The 19,851-nt window shown below is 44.0% G+C and overlaps 1 protein-coding gene across 2 annotated transcripts in view; it reads left to right on the top strand.

Annotated features, from left to right (window-relative positions):
• The first annotated feature begins 1,149 nt into the window (after positions 1-1,149).
• Positions 1,150-19,851, top strand: part of dpysl3 (dihydropyrimidinase like 3) — a 47,885-nt gene continuing 29,183 nt past the window's right edge. Inside the window, exons 1-7 of one of the 2 annotated variants that reach the window (XM_041893618.2) lie at positions 1,150-1,352; positions 9,607-9,695; positions 10,678-10,862; positions 12,680-12,844; positions 16,673-16,734; positions 17,327-17,407; positions 19,686-19,754. In XM_041893618.2, coding sequence (XP_041749552.1) covers positions 1,305-1,352; positions 9,607-9,695; positions 10,678-10,862; positions 12,680-12,844; positions 16,673-16,734; positions 17,327-17,407; positions 19,686-19,754 — 699 coding nt within the window. In that variant the 5' untranslated portion in view covers positions 1,150-1,304. The remainder of the gene's footprint in view (positions 1,353-9,606; positions 9,696-10,677; positions 10,863-12,679; positions 12,845-16,672; positions 16,735-17,326; positions 17,408-19,685; positions 19,755-19,851) is intronic. The other variant, XM_041893617.2, reaches the window with a different exon arrangement.

Below are 19,851 nucleotides of genomic sequence, written 5' to 3'. Positions count from 1 at the left end.
TTAGAATCAGGTGCGCTAGATTAGGGTTGGAGGGAAAACCTACAGGATGGTAGCTCTCCAGGAACAGGGTTGGGAAGCCCGGACATAGACTGACCAGGTGAATCCAGGTGAAAGCTATAATCCCTTATTGATGTCACTTGTTGAATCCACTTCAATCAGTGTAGAGGAAGGGAGAAGACAGGTTAAAGAAGGATTTTTAAGCCTTGAGACAATTGAGACATGGATTGTGTATGTGTGCCATTCAGAGGGTAAATGGGCAAGACAAAAGATTTAAGTGCCTTTGAACGGGGTATGGTAGTAGGTGCCAGGCATACCGGTTAGTGTCAAGAACTGCAACGCTGCTGGGTTTTTCACGCTTGACACAACTGTGGGAAGCATTGGGGACAACATGGGCCAGCATCCCTGTGGAATGCTTTCGACCCCTTGCTCTACAAGGTCCATGCCCCGACAAATTGAGGCTTATCTGAGGGCAAAAGGAGGGGGAGAGGGGGTTGCAACTCAATATTAGGAAAGTGTTCTTAATGATTTGTACACTCAGTAAAAATATCACCCTACTAGAAAATATGTAGGGTTTGTCACTTGCTGATCTTAGAAATAGGACTAGCCTACACAGGTGAAGTGGATTGGACCACCTGTTCCATCCTTGGCTACAGTAGTATCCTCCTCTAGCTCATCTGGAACAATGCAGCTGCAGCCAAAACAGTCAGGGCCACGCCCCTCTTGTTAGCGTCACCGTATATAGGCCTAGTCTACCACGTGGTAGACTACCTACTACTCCTCTTACCATTGGCTATCCATGGCCACACGTGTTCTTATGATCAATTCATCCATGAATTAACTCTTGCATTGATGTGTAGGGCCTATGCCTGCTGGGATCTAATAGTGCTGCATGCGTAGCATGTTGAACACACCAGTGAGTCTACACAAGACTGCTACAAAGTAGCCAGCTAACTGTCAGAAGCAACAAATGTTGCAGTCATTACACTGATTCTATTTCAGTGCAATTCTGTACAGTACACTGTAGTAGTCGCCTACACCTGCTGTTGAGCGTCCTCCTGTGGGAGGATTTGAGCATTGCAGCTGTAACCTACCAATGAGACTATTGAGGGAGGAGTCCGTCGGCGGACCAGAGTAGACGCTCAAGCTCACTGCGAAGCACTTCACATTGCACAGAGTTCACATTGCACAGAGGGAGGCGACCATTCCCTAATTTTCCCATCCAGCTAGTAGCCGCAGAAGCACCCAGAGGGGACTATTTCAAAGCTTTGTTCAGAGGTGGAATCTGTTTTCGACCAGTCGCAGTTATGTCTGGGCATTCTTATCAAGGCAAAAAGAATATTCCAAAGATCACAGTAAGTAGAAATAATAATATCTGCCTTAGTGGCTCTTGAAACGTGCATGCCTGATTGTCTCAAATCAATGCATTGGTTTTGTCTTGCCTAATTCCTATTTTATGTAACGGCTATTCAAGGCTGTGCCAATAGCAATTAATTAATGCATACAGGCATTTGTCATCAGTGTGGGGGTATTTTCCTTTCCATTAATGATAGTCAATTGAACACAGAAATAAATATAGTAGCGCAGAATGAGGTGGCATGATTGGCTACCATAGTGACAGTCCGAGAAACAGAACGAGGCGTTTTCTTAAAGGTAACTTGCATCTTCTTTGTTGAGGATGGCATGATACCCGTGCGCAGTGCATGTGGCTCATGTGCAATATATATAATATAATAAATACAATAATCTTCACAATGAACTGTTATAATGTAGTTATAACTGTATTTGTTACTAAATTGTGTCAACTTGAATGCTTGGGGAAAGATAGATGAAATGCTGTAGATGAATTACACAGCCTACATTACCGCGTTTTGGATTCGTTTTTGTAGAAATTCAGCCTTCTATGATAAGAAAAAACAAATAAATACAAAGGAATAAATCAGTTATAGCTGTGTGAATTGAGGAAATATATGGCCTATTCGTTTTCATTATTCAACATCCTGTGGTTTAATTATGTATCATAATAAACCACGTTGTACACACCCATTCTGTTAAAGAGAGATGTATTTGGCCAGCTATAGGCTATCTGAGCGTCTGGACTGGTGGTGCAGGGAGAGAGAAAAAACCTCCCACGCCCATGTGTGTGATCAGATGTGAAAGCACGCCCGTAAAAAAGAGCATTTCGAATTCAGCATCACTAGAACGCAATGTAATAGAATTCGCCGGTGCGGTGCTTTGCCTCAAGGGGTTGGAGTTGAAATCGGGGCAAGCAGCGTGGTGGCGGGGATGGTTGCTGCTGCTGCAGCACAGCTCTGGGTCTGTCTGAAATGGCTGCGTGTTCATTGTTGCGGCTCAGTGTGGTGATATATTCCAGGAGAGACGCCCTTTGTCTCGTCTGATATCACTGACGGATTGGGGGTGGATGCAGGCTGGCCTGCAAGGGTCCTCTCATAAAACATCAGCTATTCACTACAATGTTTTAGGGAAAGTTATGTGTAAATATTTTTTAACACATTTTATTTTTGTGTAGGCTTTGAACAACTTTGTGTGGCCTGTACAGGGAATACACCTGCTGCTCAGTCTAGGGACCTCTCAGGCTGCTGGCCCTGAGGGGCAATATTTTATGCTTCATCATCAATTCTACATATCAGCCTTCTTGTAGGTCTATTACTCTACTGTACTGTGCAACTTGACATAATGGAGATTCTAATATCTTTTAAACAAGTATTAATAGACAGTTTATTACAATGTAATTACATGTACAAAACATGCTGGGTTGTTTGGTTGATCCAACTGGATTGCAGGCATTGGGTCACTTAGTTGGGTTGTTTTCTTTCAAAACTGCTGGGTTATTGATGCTGGGTGCTGGCTTATTGGTGCTGGGTTATTGAGATACTGTATGACCCAGTGGGCCAGATCAGAAGACTGGAGGAGTGAATTTCATATAGATATTTTTAGACACCCATGAGTGTAAATGTCATTCCTGTTCATCTATTCTGTTGTATAGTTATCATGTTAAGGTCGAATATTTACATTTTAGTAGCTTTAATGAGGCTCACAGAAGTGTATACGTTCCTTAAAAGCCAATGTAAATCCCAATGTTGGGATACAATACGGTGGTATACCTTATTATAATATGTAATAAATAATCGTAATATTATAGAAGAATTAAGGAACATTTGAATTTGCCGTATGGAAACTTAATATGATGAACAATAATGACATTTACTCTCACGGGTGGCCAATAAGATCTAGCGGAAAGCCATGCACCTAATAAGCCACGCCTCCTGAAAATAACCTAAGGACTACATTCATAAAGACCCTGCTGCTAGGTCAACCCAGCATGGGAGTAGAAAATACCCAACTGATGATTAAATTAACCTATGTTTGGGTAATCCCAACAACCCAATTTGTTGGGTTATTCACACAACCCAACTGGCTGGGTCAGAACAACCCAACGTGTGTTCTGTCCAGTATTTACCCAGCGCTGGGTTAACAAATAACCCACATTTTTTTTGTGTGTAGGCTATTGCCTGACAATCTGAGAAATGAATTGTATTGGGAATGATTTTCCTAGTTTATTTCTAACCCCTATATTCCAGCTGTTTCCCTATGTCTGTCTGGGAGCAGGAGAGCAGTAAGGCTATGTCAGATTTCTAGGTGTGGTTGTGCTTTTTCCATGTTCTCACAGTATCCTACTGAAGTGCCATGCATGTCATCATTAATCCCCTCCAGCTGGAACCTGCATATGTGGGCAGGACTGACAGGCCTTACCCAGAAAAGAAACCTTTCCCCCCAACGGCACCACAAAACAGGGCCTCACCGTCCCCACACTGTCTTCAAAGTGAGCCTAACTGCAAGCAAAGTTTGTGGTCATACACACATCCTTAAAAACTTAGGTGCTGGGCTAATAAACAATACCTGTAAAGAACAGGAAGGCTGGCACACTGTTTATGCTCCCAATTCACCACTTTATTTACTACGTTTCAGACCTTCCTAACTGCAAAACATGCTGCTGTGACCACCCAGCTATTGCCATCCACTCTCCATGGCAACCAGCATACTATTGAGAAGTTGAAAATACCACCTCGGTTACCCTTGTCTCCCTGCCTCTAGCCTCTGACATGAGGCCATTTTACCACCCTGGATGGAGATTACGGTCAGGCCCAATCAGAACCAGATTTGAGTGTTGGGCTGCCTTGGAAACGGTGCTGCTTTGGCCTATCACAAGATCACGCTGCTTGAGACCGGCCTCTATGATGTGGCGGCTCGGCAACTTATTTAGATTGATAAGGCCTATTGTTTTGACTTTTCGACAGAAAAAAACATGTAATGTGCTTTTTAGCGAATAGTAAATATTTTTGTCACTAGGCAACAGCAGAGGCCCCTGGCTCCCATGCAGCAGGATGATTTTCCCCTTCCATTGGTCTCGGCCTGCCCGCCCGCCCGCCTGCCTCACACATAAGGGTCTCACAGTTAATAGACTCCTCTGGAATATCGTCTTGGCTCGGTGTGTTTTGGCTGCTGTGTTTTCCCTGTTAGCAACAACACACAGAGGCCCTGTTCCCAGTCAAACTCTCTGCAGATGTCCTCAAGAACTGCCTGTTGCAAATGCTTCTGTTACTATAATGTGTGCTCTTATCAATTTGGTCTGTGTCGAAAAAACCTTCACAAACCTTCCCAATACAGCATGTAGTACTTCCTTTAGACTATCTTTAGTCTTTTCTGGCTTGTATAATAATAGTGAAAGAGACAGTTTCCTGTAGGAAGATCTCTAGTTGTATTAATGTTCTGTGTTCTAGCATGACAATGACATGAATGTCATCACAGAGTCGTGTTTAGAGAACTTTCATCCTCATACTGGCTTCCGGTTTGCCTTTAGTAGGCTGACAAGAGAAAACAGACCTTGCTACGTTAAGATACAGTTTGGAATATATCGTCAAGAGGATGACGCGATACATATTCATCCCTTTTGACCTTCTCATCATTTCTGAAGTTCGATCTAAAGTCAATTCTTGTAATACATAGACTTATTTTGTTACTTCCAATGTCAAATTGCTGCAAATCACTGTTACTGTAGGCCTTTCTGACCTTTTATCACAAGCATGTCTCAAAATCTTAACACTTAAATTGTTCAATTTTGTATAAGCTTAAAACTATAAACCAAATCCTGTGATCTGTAACATGGCAACAACAAATCTCCCCACCCCAGTATCTGTCTGTGTGCCACGCCAGGCCAGTGCTGTGGAAGGGCTCCACGTAGAGTCAGTGTCCCAAATCATACCCTATTCCCTATTTAGTAACATGGGCCCTGGTCAAAGTAGTGCAATACACTCTTGGAATCTTCACCTGTCCCCATAGAAGAACCCTTTTTGTTTCCAGGGAGAACCCTTTTTGGTTCCAGGGAGAACCCTTTTTGGTTCCAGGGAGAACCCTTTTTGGTTCCAGGGAGAACCCTTTTTGGTTCCAGGGAGAACCCTTTTTGGTTCCAGGTAGAACACTTTTTGGTTCCAGGGAGAACCCTTTTTGGTTCCAGGGAGAATCCTTTTTGGTTCCAGGGAGAACCCTTTTTGGTTCCAGGTAGAACACTTTTTGGTTCCAGGGAGAACCCTTTTTGGTTCCAGGGAGAACCCTTTTTGGTTCCAGGTAGAACCCTTTTGGTTTCCATGGAGAACCCTCTGTGGAAAGGGTTCTAAATGGAACCGAAAAAGGATCCACCTGGAACCAAAAAGGGTTCTTCAAAGGGTTCTCCTATGGGGACTGCCGAAGAACCCTTTTAGGTTCTAGATAGCACTTTTTTTTTTCTTCTAAGAGTGTATATAGGCTATAGGGTGCCATTTGGGACGCCATATACACTACCCATTAAGCTCTTTTTGTTCTGTTTTACTGTAACTGGCTGTAGCCTGATTGATTGACAGGCGGGGGTAGGCTATATGGCACATGACTTAGTCGAGGTCAGCATAAGTGATCAGGGCGGGGCTTTGATGTCAACCAAAGTGGACAGCAGCACTAAACCAAGCACACAACACACACTCCTCTCAATTACTGTGGAAGGCAAAAGGAGACATTTTAAATGACGCGCAGTAGACTACTACTGTAAGTTAGCATTTTAATTGGAATAAAATGGTATTGGACAAAGAGTCAGTGAGGAAGACACTGTTATGCCAGAAATGTCCTTAGATATGGTATGGCTATAGTTTTCTCTCTGTGGGGTTTCCATGACAATTTCTTTTCATGGAATGGGATTTTAGCAGTACTGTAATGGTACAGTAAGTATACATATTTAGAGGATATTCATTTCAGCTGGTTCCATCCCTATCCTCAAGCGCTGCATGTCTTGTGGTTGCACCGATGGGACAGTCTGACTTGTTTATGAGTGAGTTTAACCGTGAACAATATTTTACAATCCCTGTCATGACCCATCGGCAAATCCACCAACATGGACCAATGCTGTGCAGTCACACCTCAAGGATTGTGGCTGGTCTCATATCAACACTACTGCAACCACTGGATTCTGTCAAAAGTGTTTAACCACCGAACATTTTGGGAATGCTAAGCCAAAGCCACATTATTGATTTGTGTGTGCATGTGCATGGTGTGTGCGGGCATGCGTGTGTTGCAACAGAATTCAAACTGCAGATTGCCGTATCGTTTTACTCTTTTAAGTTCTGTCCTATTTATGTTGTAACAAAGGGTGAGGAATTTATCTCTTCCTCGTTCGTTTTAGTGGGATTTCTCCAGATTTATGCATCTGAGAGTCGTATTTCCATACTGATTCCAGGGAAATCCCTGGGTTCTCTGATAATTATAATCACTTTGGAGATAATAATAATAATAATAATATGCCATTTAGCAGACGCTTTTATCCAAAGCGACTTACAGTCATGCGTGCATACATGTTTGTGTATGGGTGGTCCCGGGGATCGAACCCACTACCTTGGCGTTACAAGCGCCGTGCTCTACCAGCGGAGCTACAGAGGACCACCATTGTTTACACAGCGGAGACCACTGCTCTATGATAATAACAGTGCATTCAGTCAAAATTACCTCCAGAACTATTTGCCTTCTCTCATTTTCATTTATTGAGGAATTTATTCTGCTGTATTAATCCACGGAATAATTTTGATTGTGGGCAGAAGCCTAGCTGGTGAAATCTGACATGATGCATATTGCTTGGCGCCTACTGCTGTGAGTGGCCAGGGCTGAGCTAAGTGTACAGATGTAGGAACTTAATTTGATCACCCTGTTGCAGGAGAACTTTCCTGCAATGCAGGACATTTTAAACTTGTAGTGTATTTGAGGTTTAAAAATGCTTCTTAAATATGTATTTGCCATTTGGAAATTTCAGATTAATTATAATCCACATTAAATTTGCTAATAATGCTGCAAGATTATTTTCCTGCTGTAACAAACTGGCTCAAATTAAGATCCTACATCTGTAAGGGAAACAGAGGTTTTGCGACAGCGTCCAATACAAAAACCACACTGTATGATTACAGCAGGAGCTTGAATAATGATGTATTATTGAGAATTAATAAAGAAAGTCATATATCTTTATAATATTTTGGAGTGTGTGCAGTGTCTGCTAGTGAGTCAAGCAGTAGAGTACAAGGAAGTTAGTCAGATATGATGACAGCCTACAGTAGTGATCCTGGGTATGATTGGTGATGACAGCCTACAGTAGTGATCCTGGGTATGATTGGTGATGACAGCCTACAGTAGTGATCCTGGGTGTGATTGGTGCTGACAGTCTAGGGTTGCAAAGGGAGGGTTTATTACTGGAAACGTTCTAAATTTACCAGTAAACTACCAGAATTTTGGTATCTTTCAAGGATTTTATGTAATCTATCACAAAATAATAATAATAATATGCCATTTAGCAGACGCTTTTATCCAAAGCGACTTACAGTCATGCGTGCATACATTTTTACGTATGGGTGGTCCCGGGGATCGAACCCACTACCTTGGCGTTACAAGCGCCGTGCTCTACCAGCTGAGCTACAGAGGACCACAAGACATCTAGTGTTCCTTTTGGGAACTTTAGATTATCAGAGGTCTCTGTAATTATCTCTGGCCCTCTGTGTGGCCTTATCACATGTCAAATATAAGAAATAATTAAATAAGATGATTTTAAAATTGTAGAAAAATATGACAAAGCTGTAAAACATTATCCTAAATATAAACCATCAACTTAGTGAATACCATTGGTGTTTAATATGAGGGTTTCAGCATTAAATATATAAAAATAAAATGTACACACTTATTTATTTTACTATGTCAATATGTATTTGTTGTCAATGTTTTGGCGTCAAACTGGTGGCAGTTGTGAACAAAGTCTATAGTTGGACAAGTTGCAGAGTTACAGTCATTGAAAATAATGCCATTGATTAGATGCTTTTTTTCATGTACAGTATATGCTCTCTCTCTGTCACTCTTTCTTTCTCTCTCTCTCTGTCACTCTCTTCTCTCTCTCTCTCTCTCTCTCTCTCTCTCTCTCTCTCTCTCTCTCTCTCTCATAACAGTATGGCTTAATTTAAACCAGTAGAGAGGGGTGGGGTTCGTACTGACAAAGCGCCAGCCGGGCTCCACAACCAAGACAGTAGATCACTAATCACACCACACCATGTGCTGATGGGAAACTACGGAACGCTCGCATTCTGTTTCCTTACAGGGCAGTGAACTGAACCTAGGCATTTTACACAGTGTGATAATGGATACCTATCACACATATATTATTCATACGGTAAAATGTAAAAGAGCCATTTGCCTTTGGTTGAGGTCACTCCATCTCCTGGTGTTGTTGTAGAATCTAGTGGTCTGTCCGGTCAAGGAGAAGAGAAGAGACCTTGCCCAGGCAATGTACTGAGACACTAATGTCAACGTTCCCCTCATTCCCTCCCTCCTCCAGACTTTCTCTCTCTCTCTTTCTATGCCAGGGAGCAGTCATGGGCCATTCCCTGTTGCTCAGTGTTATGCCCTGTACCCTGTGAGGCGTGTCCTTAACAGGCATGCCAGCCCGCCGCTCCAGCCTCTCTGAGTGCTCCTAGCAAAGCGTTACCATGGAAATGGCTCGCTAGTGGCCAAGTGGCTGTCTCTGTCGCAGTAGCTGAGTAGCTAGACGACAACGCCCTGCTTACAGGCTACGTTATCTAGTTCAAGCTCATCTATGTGACTGCTAGGACCATCCATCCATCCAGCAGGGTGTAAAATGTAGGTTACTGTGTACAGTAGTTACTGTGTAATCTTTGTGAGTGGCAGGCCATTCTCATTAGCCCTCTCTTGTGTAGATGAGAGTGTCAGACATTCCAAACAAATGGCTCTTGTTTCACCCCAGCTGTTGAAATCAAGATTGCGCAAGAACAAGAACACATTACATTACATTTACGTCATTTAGCAGACGCTCTTATCCAGAGCGACTTACAAATTCCCACATCCTGAAAAAAATAAGCACAAAACAGAATGTCCGCCGGAATACTGATGAGATTGCTTTGGACTTTCTAACATTCTCTCCCTCCCTCCCTCCCTCCCTCCCTCCCTCCCATCCCCACCCCTCTCTTTTTCTATCTTCTCTTTCCTTCTCCCTCTCCTTCTTTCGTTCTCTCGCTCCAGAGCGACAGGCTTCTGGTCAAAGGCGGGAGGATCGTTAATGATGACCAGTCCTTTTATGCCGACATCTACATGGAGGATGGCGTCATTAAGTAAGAGAATGTTTGACCCATGCATTGAAATTTACATTGACATTGACGTTGACATTTTGATCATTTAGCAGACACTCTTATCCAGAGCGACTTACAATCAGTGCATTCAACTAAGGTAGGCAAGACAACCACATAACACAGTCATTTCAAGTGCCAGACAGATCCAGACAGATCCAGTCATATCCAGACAGATCCAGTCAGATCCAGACAGATCCAGTCATATCCAGACAGATCCAGACAGATCCAGTCAGATCCAGACAGATCCAGTCAGATCCAGTCAGATCCAGTCAGATCCAGACAGATCCAGACAGATCCAGTCATATCCAGACAGATCCAGTCATATCCAGACAGATCCAGACAGATCCACTGTCAGAGTCTACTCCAGTGCACAGTAGTTCATATGGTGTGCAGGGCCAGACGAGAGGCAATGTGGGTGCATTCCTGCCTGCTCTTGGAGGGGCACTCTTTTTCCCAGTTCCTGTTCCCACTCGATCAGCCTATTAGGCCCTTTGTCCTGTGTGCTCCCATAGAGGAGCTCTGATAGGAAAAGCACCCGCAGGAAGGTTAGAGCTGCATACCAATTAAACAGGCTAGCATCGACCGCGCTGCTGCTGGCACAGGAATACAGACGCTGTCCTCTTCCCTGTCTGTCTGTCTGTCTGTCTGTCTGTCTGTCTGTCTGTCTGTCTGTCTGTCTGTCTGTCTGTCTGTCTGTCTGTCTGTCTGTCTGTCTGTCTGTCTGTCTGTCTGTCTGTCTGTCTGTCTGTCAGTCAGTCAGTCAGTCAGTCAGTCATGCAACCCTCCATTTGATTTACTTTACTGTACACCAGTCAGTCATCAGCAAAACTACATTTCTTATGATATGATCATATATTCATTTCGGTTTATTCATTAGCTATTTAGCTATTAATGGCATGAATTTACAGTAATGTGTCAAGTCGATGATACCCCCTGACATGGCTCTTCCTGTCTAAACCTCCAGGCAGATTGGAGACAACCTGATCGTCCCAGGTGGGATCAAGACCGTCGAGGCCAACGGCAAGATGGTGATCCCTGGTGGCATTGATATCCACACCCACTTCCAGATGCCCTACCGGGGTACCACCACCGTGGATGACTTCTCCCAGGGCACCAAGGCTGCCCTGGCTGGGGGAACCACCATGATTGGTGAGGGGAGCCAGAAAGAGAGAGAGAGTGTCAAGGGCACCACACAAAGGGAGGGTGGGGGGCGCGGAGTGGCAAGGGGAGCCTACACAGTGAAACATTTACATTACATTTAAGTCATTTAGCAGACGCTCTTATCCAGAGCGACTTACACTTAGTGCATACATTACTTTTTTTATTTATTTTTTCATACCCCCCGTGGGAATCGAACCCACAACCCTGGCGTTGCAAACGCCATGCTCTACGAACTGAGCTACATCCCCTGCCGGCCATTCCCTCCCCTACCCTAGACGACGCTGGGTCAATTGTGCGCCGCCCCATGGGTCTACGGGAAACAATTGTCTACGGGTCCAAACGTTGTACCTGTTTCGAAATGGACCTGAGGCTTTCCCACCTGGACCCAATATACATAAATACATAGCTAGGTTATTTATCATTAAATATGATTACGTAATACCTGTCGTGACTGCATCAAACCAGGAGAAGCTAGTTAAGCTAGCTAACGTTAGCTAGCTAGGCTAACTGAGGCTGCAGTGCACGCGCATTCTCATTCTACTGTTACAAACAACAACAACTCCATTCAGAATATTAAGTAGCAGCCTACCTGTTGGCTCTTGGTCGTTGTAGCCTGTTCTTCTCCTTTAACTTTTAATTCCATCATTTTAATTCCATCTTCCATTGATTAGATATCTCCTAACTTTTGCCCCAAACGGAGCGAGGCTCTATGACTGTAGCCTATTGCCGCTTTGATGACCTATGACTGGCCAACAACAAGCTACACTCCGCTCTTGTGAAAAGCAAAGAGCAGCAGCATAAATGAAAACATTTCTCTCTCTCTCTCTACTGCCACAGTCACGTTCAGATCTGGACGGGCGCTTCCGGACAAGTCAGTTAAAGTTACACATACCCAAGACCCGTGACAATCATATCAGATCCGACCCAGACCCGTTACATTGTTTAGAATTCTGGATCCGGACTCACTCGTGTCCCAGACCAGGCCTCGGGTATTGGGGTACAGGTCGATCTGTGAAGACCTGTAGTGTGTGATGCACCCCGGACTGGGCCCAACACACAGATGAGCCCAAAGACTGGGCCCAACACACAGATGAAACAACTGGTAGATAGTAACTCTTCATTATGATCAACTGGTACTAAACTGTGTGGTGTCTGTTGCCCTGTGAAGGAAGAACTGCCTCCAGCACACTTGTGTACTATAGTAGCCTATTCATCCTCCCATTCATGTCTATGACACAGAGTTACAAGCGACAGCCTCGGTCAGAGAGTCAACTTAGTAAACAACAGAGCTTTTCTTGGCTGCTGTTGACTCAAGATCGCATTAACATGCACAGAGGGATCTGAGGAGATTGGGCGGCCTTTAATTGGATCAGGAAGTGGTCAGCTGTTCGGGACAGCAGGTGGACATATTACATCAGAGACTAGGACCACTATAGACATTGGAGGGGGTGGGGGTTCTCTTTATCTCTTATTACTGTGAGTTTATTTTCGATTAGCCTCACACTGACATGAACTGTGAGTTCGATGTAACCCAAACACACACTCAGACATACAGACATTTCCAATGATAGGTGACATTGTATTGAAAGCCGCTGGCAAAGGACACAGAGACACAGGCATTGTGAGTTATATAACACAAACAGAGTACAAGCAGCACGAGTAACATCCTCCCTCTCTCTCTCCCTCTCTCTCTTCCTAATCCCTATCTCTCTATGTCCACCCTCTTCACTCCCCTCCCTCCCTCCGCCCTACCTCCCTCCCTCCCTCCCTCTGCCCTCCCTCCCTCCCTCCCTCCCTCCCTGCAGTGGACCATGTGATCCCGGAGCCGGGCAGCAGTCTGATCGAGGCCTTTGAGCAGTGGAGGAGCTGGGCCGATGAGAAGACCTGCTGTGACTACTCCCTCCATGTGGACATTACCCACTGGAGCGACAGTGTCAAGCAGGAGGTGGACACACTGCTCAAGGAAAAAGGTAACGGCCAACTTCACAACAACAAGGGGAAGGTCTGACAGACAGTAAATGGAAATTCAAATGGGTTTTATTTCTATAGCACTTTTCCACATGCTCAGATCATATATTATGGGAGGAAACACATCGACTACCAAAGGGTTAGGCAGGGTTCTGTTCACCACAAATATCTGTCAGTCTGTATATCAACTGGATTGAGAGGACCATGCTTTTAAGTTTAGAGGTGAGGATCCACCTTGGATCAAGACAAAGTCCATAGTACTGGATCAAGCAGACAGACACACAGGCATGCAGACAGACAGACAGACAGACAGATAGACACGCATGCAGACAGAGAGACAAACAGACACACAGGCATGCAGACAGACAGACAGACAGATACACACGCATGCAGACAGACAGACACGCAGGCAGGCATACAGACAGACAGACAGATAGACAGGCAGACAGACACACAGACAAGCGTGCAGACAGACAGGCAGACAGACAGACACACACAGAAAGGCAGGCAGACAGACAGACACACACAGGCAGGCAGACAGTGCTATTATACCTAATCCTCTGGCCAAAGGCAGAGATAATGAGCAGGGTTACTGCTGGCAGCAGCTAGGAAACTCAATCAGCGGTGGTGGCTTCTTCCGCCTCCTTATCTCTGGCCCATAATCTGTCTGACCCCCAACCACAGCCACAGGCGTCCTGGTCCTGGCGTCCAGTACACTCACAGGACCTGTGGTCCATACCTGGCCCTGGCCCAAACACCCTGACCACCACTGTCCATCTGCAGGAGGGTGTGGTGCCCTGACAGGACCCCCCGTGGTTTCACACCCAGTTAGATAGCTCAGACACTGGACAGAGTGGACAGGTCCGTTTGGCCACCCCAGCATAGCCACATAATGTCCAGAGAGCAGAAGACAGGCCTCCTGGGTAATGATAGTTAGGCCCTAAATTCCAGTCACGTTCAATGAAGGGAAACTGGTTTGATGAGGGATCATCTGTTTGCTTCCAATCTAGAACCAGACTCTTTGAGAACTGTCCCTCTTTGATGTCACCAGAGTGACGTCATCAGAGTGCGCAGCTGAACACTGTATGCTGTTATTTTTATCCATTGGATGTAGTGATCACAATATATTAGCCATATCTAGGAAAACCAAAGTTCCAAAGGCTGGGCCTAATATAGTGTATAAGAGGTTATACAATACATTTTGTAGTGATTCCTATGTTGTTGATGTAAAGAATATTTGTTGGTCCGTGGTGTGTAATGAAGAGCAAACAGACGTTGCACTTGACACATTTATGAAATTGCTTTTCCCAGTTACTATTAAGCATGCACCCATTAAGAAAATGACTGTAAAAACTATTAAATCCCAGTGGATTGATGAGGAATTTAAAAATTGTATGGTTGAGAGGGATGAGGCAATAGGAATGGCAAATAAAGTCTGGCTGCACTACCCATTGGCAAACGTACTGCAAATTGAGAAATCATGTGACTAAACTGAATTAAAAAGAAGAAACTACACTACGAAACAAAGATAAATGACAAAAAGAATTACAGTAAAAAACTTTGGAGCACCTTCAATTAAAATTTGGGAAAAAAGGCAAACTCAGCTCCATCATTCATTGAATCTGATGGCTCATTCATCACAAAATGGACTGATATTGCCAACTACTTTAATGATTTTTTTCATTCATTGGCAAGATTAGCAAACTTAGGCATGACATGCCAGCAACAAACGCTGACACTACACATCCAAGTATATCTGACCAAATTATGAAATACAAGAATTGTAATTTTGAATTCCGTAAAATGAGTGTGGAAGTGGTGAATTTTTTTGTTGTTGTCTATCAACAATGACAAACCACCGGGGTCTGACAACTTGGATGGAAAATTACTGAGGATAATAGCGGACGATATTGCCACTCTTATTTGCCATATCTTCAATTTAAGCTTACTAGAAAGTGTGTGCCCTCAGGCATGGAGGGAAGCAAAAGTCATTCCGCTACCTAAGAATAGTAAAGCCCCCTTTAATGGCTCAAATAGCTGACCAATCAGCCTGTTACCAACCCTTAGTAAAGTTTTGGAAAAAATTGTATTTGACCAGATACAATGCTATTTTACAGTAAACAAATTGACAACAGACTTTCAGCACGCTTATAGGGAAGGACATTCAACAAGCACAGCACTTACACAAATCACTGATGATTGGCTGAGAGAAATTGATGATAAAAACATTGTGGGGGCTGTTTTGTTAGACTTCAGTGCAGCTTTTGACATTATCGATCATAATCTGCTGCTGGACAAACATATGTGTTATGGCTTTACATCCCCTGCTATATTGTGGATAAAGAGTTACCTGTCTAACAGAATACAGAGGGTGTTCTTTAATGGAAGCCTCTCCAACATAATCTAGGTAGAATCAGGAATTCCCCAGGGTAGCTGTCTAGGCCCCTTACTTTTTTCAATCTTTACTAACTACATGCCACTGGCTTTGAGTAAAGCCAGTGTGTCTATGTATGCGGATGACTCAACACTATACACGTCAGCTACTACAGCGACTGAAATGACTGCAACACTTAACAAAGAGCTGCAGTTAGTTTCAGAATGGGTGGCAAGGAATAAGTTAGTCCTAAATATTTAAAAAAGCATTGTATTTGGGACAAATCATTCACTAAACCCTAAACCTCAGCTAAATCCTGTAATAAATAATGTGGAAATTGAGCAAGTTGAGGTGACTAAACTGCTTGGAGTAACCCTGGATTGTAAACTGTCATGGTCAAAACATATTGATACAACAGTAGCTAAGATGGGGAGAAGTCTGTCCATAATAAAGCGCTACTCTACCTTCTTAACAGAACTATCAACAAGGCAGGTCTTACAGGCTCTAGTTTTGTTGCACCTGGACTACTGTACAGTCGTGTGGTCAGGTGCCACAAAGAGGGACTTAGGAAAATTGCAATTGGCTCAGAACAGCGCAGCACGGCTGGCCCTTGGATGTATACAGAGAGCAAACATTAATAATATGCATGTCAATCTCTCCTGGCTCAAAGTGTGGAGAGATTGACTTCATCACTACTTGTATTTGTGAGAGGTATTGACATGTTGAAAGCACCGAGCTGTCTGTTTAAACGACTAGCACACAGCTTAGACACCCATGTATACCCCACAAGACATGCCACCAGAGGTCTCTTCACAGTCCCCAAGTCCAGAACAGACTATGGGAAGTGCACAGTACTACATAGAGCCATGACTACATGGAACTCTATTCCACATCAGGTAACTGATGCAAGCAGTAGAATCCGATTTAAAGAAATATATAAAAATACACCTTATGGAACAGCGGGACTGTGAAGACACACAAACATAGGCACAGACACATGCATACACACACATGATAACATATGCTCTATACACACACGTACACATGGATTTTGTGTTGTAGATATGTGGTAGTGGAGTAGGGGCCTGAGTGCACACACTTAGTGTGTTGTGAAATCTGTTATGAATGTATTGTAATGTTATGAAAAATTGTATAACTGCCTTAATTTTGCCGGACCCCAGGAAGAGTATCTGCCTTGGCAGCAGCTAATGGGGATCCATAATAAATAAAAATACAAATACAAATCTGTTTGGCTCAATGAATAAACTGGAATTATCACAGAACTCTTCTCTGTTTGGGGTTTGGCTCATGTGCTACTTCTCTCGCTTTCTGTCTGTCTCTCTCTGTCTCTCTCTCTCTCTCTCTCTCTCTCTCTCTCTCTCTCTCTCTCTCTCTCTCTCTCTCTCTCTCTCTCTCTCTCTCTCTCTCTCTCTCTCTCTCTCTCTCTCTCTCTCAGGTGTGAACTCCTTCCAGGTCTACATGGCCTATAAGGACTTCTACCAGATGAGCAACAGTGAGGTACAGTATGCTAGCTAGCCTACAGCAACACACCATGTTGGTGAGCCCTACTCGGCTCTGCTTGGCAAGCACGTGAAACACAGTCCCGCCAAACTGTAATCAATGGAAAAAATGACCATGTCTGCAAATCATGTGGCCTATATGGAGGCATTGTGGTAATGATAGACTCGTTTAAACTGAAGCAGCCCATGCAAGCCTAGTTTAGCCGTGTTTTATAATAGCATACATTGTGTGGTTTCTATTTGTAGTCTGATGTGTGTGGACTGCGACCATTCACCTTACTGTGTTCTATTCATGTTTGTACTATGTTCTATTCATGTTTGTACTATGTTCTATTCATGTTTGTACTATGTTCTATTCATGTTTGTTCTATGTTCTATTCATGTTTGTACTATGTTCTATTCATGTTTGTACTATGTTCTATTCATGTTTGTACTATGTTCTATTCATGTTTATACTATGTTCTATTCATGTTTGTACCATGTTCTATTCATGTTTGTACTATGTTCTATTCATGTTTGTTCTATGTTCTATTCATGTTTGTACTATGTTCTATTCATGTTTGTACTATGTTCAATTGATGTTTCTACAGCTGTATGAGATCTTTACCTTCCTGGGAGAGATGGGTGGCATTGTGCAGGTCCATGCTGAGAACGGCGAGATCATCGCCGAGGTAACCCACCTGTCACAACAACCACCCACCCCCTCCTTTCTCCTCCCTGTTTTAACCTTTGACCTTTATCACAGTGCTGCCCCATACATTGTCATACATTGTCCGGTTCCCCCAGACTTATCTGACTCCCATATAGTCTGTATCAGAAGGAAAGGGTGAGTGGTGAGAGTGGCTAGTGCAGGAGTCACACTGACAGTAATGTGTGGATGCAGTTTATGTTAGTCTGTGTTAGGACTGACTGTAGAGTCCTGGGAGGGAGCTGGGTGGGCCTTAATAGCTGGTCTGGATTCCCTCAGATACTTAGGGTGTCTGGGATCTGTCTGTCCGGACTGTAAAGAGGCTTCCTCGCTGTCTGGGCCCCAGCTTTTAACCCACAGCATAGTATCATGTCCCAAAGATACCCCAAAGCTGTCCAGGGTGAATATGAGGGTGAATAGCACTAACTACACCTCTATATCAGCACTACAACAGTTAACACTCTCTCCATGCAATGTGTTATTGATGCAGGGTTCAATACTTTCTGCCATCTTTCTGTTTGGGGTGCTGGTGTGTGTGTATGTGTGTATGTGTGTACAGTGAGGGAAAAAAGTATTTGATCCCCTGCTGATTTTGTACTTTTGCCCACTGACAAAGACATGCTCAATCTGTAATTTTAATGGTAGGTTTATTTGAACAGTGAGAGACAGGAAAATCCAGAAAAATGCATGTCAAAAATGTTAAAAATTGATTTGCATTTTAATGAGGGAAATAAGTATTTGACCCCTCTGCAAAACATGACTTAGTACTTGGTGGCAAAACCCTTGTTGGCAATCACTGAGGTCAGACGTTTGTTGTAGTTGGCCACCAGGTTTGCACACATCTCAGGAGGGATTTTGTCTCACTCCTCTTTGCAGATCTTCTCCAAGTCATTAAGGTTTCGAGCCTGACGTTTGGCAACTCGAACCTTCAGCTCCCTCCACAGATTTTCTATGGGATTAAGGTCTGGAGACTGGCTAGGCCACTCCAGGACCTTAATGTGCTTCTTCTTGAGCCACTCCTTTGTTGCCTTGGCCCTGTGTGTTTTGGGTCATTGTCATGCTGGAATACCCATCCACGACCCATTTTCAATGCCCTGGCTGAGGGAAGGAGGATCTCACCCAAGATTTGACGGTACATGGCCCCGTCCATCGTCCCTTTGATGTGGTGAAGTTGTCCTGTCCCCTTAGCAGAAAAACACCCCCAAAGCATAATGTTTCCACCTCCATGTTTGACGGTGGGGATGGTGTTCTTGGGGTCATAAGCAGCATTCCTCCTCCTCCAAACACGGCGAGTTGAGTTGATGCCAAAGAGCTCGATTTTGGTCTCATCTGACCACAACACTTTCACCCAGTTCTCCTCTGAATCATTCAGATCTTCATTGGCAAACTTCAGACGGGCCTGTATATGTGCTTTCTTGAGCAGGGGGACCTTGCGGGCGCTGCAGGATTTCAGTCCTTCACGGTGTAGTGTGTTACCAATTGTTTTCTTGGTGACTATGGTCCCAGCTGCCTTGAGATCATTGACAAGATCCTCCCGTTTAGTTCTGGGCTGATTCCTCACCATTTTCATGATCATTGCAACTCCACAAGGTGAGATCTTGCATGGAGCCCCAGGCTGAGGGAGATTGACAGTTCTTTTTTGTTTCTTCCATTTGCGAATATTCGTACCAACTGTTGTTACCTTCTCACCAAGCTGCTTGGCGATGGTCTTGTAGCCCATTCCAGCCTTGTGTAGGTCTACAATCTTGTCCCTGACATCCTTGGAGAGCTCTTTGGTCTTGGCCATGGTGGAGAGTTTGGAATCTGATTGATTGATTGCTTCTGTGGACAGGTGTCTTTTATACAGGTAACAAACTGAGATTAGGAGCACTCCCTTTAAGAGTGTGCTCCTAATCTCAGCTCGTTACCTGTATAAAAGACACCTGGGAGCCAGAAATCTTTCTGATTGAGAGGGGGTCAAATACTTATTTCCCTCATTAAAATGCAAATCAATTTATAAAAATTTTTACATGCGTTTTTCTGGATTTTGTTGTTGTTATTCTGTCTCTCACTGTTCATATAAACCTACCATTAAAATTATAGACTGATCATTTCTTTGTCAGTGGGCAAACGTACAAAATCAGCAGGGGATCAAATACTTTTTTTCCCCTCACTGTATGTGTGTGTGTGTGTGTGTGTGTGTGTGTGTGTGTGGGTGGGTGTGTCAGAGCCTGGGGTGAATTGGTGTGAACATGGTCCCTCTGTCTGTCTGTCTGTCACAGGAGCAGGCACGCATGCTGGAGATGGGCATCACTGGACCAGAGGGACACGTGCTGAGCAGGCCAGAGGAGGTGAGGCTCTATACATAATAAGGTTGTGTGTGTGTGTGTTTGTGTGTGTGTGTGCGCGTGCGTGTGCCTCTGTCTCTGTGTGTGTGTGTCTACTTAA

Source organism: Coregonus clupeaformis, chromosome 13 (genome assembly GCF_020615455.1).
Source record: "Coregonus clupeaformis isolate EN_2021a chromosome 13, ASM2061545v1, whole genome shotgun sequence".
Taxonomy (NCBI): Eukaryota; Metazoa; Chordata; class Actinopteri; order Salmoniformes; family Salmonidae; genus Coregonus; species Coregonus clupeaformis.
This window is presented reverse-complemented; position numbering and strand designations above follow the sequence as displayed.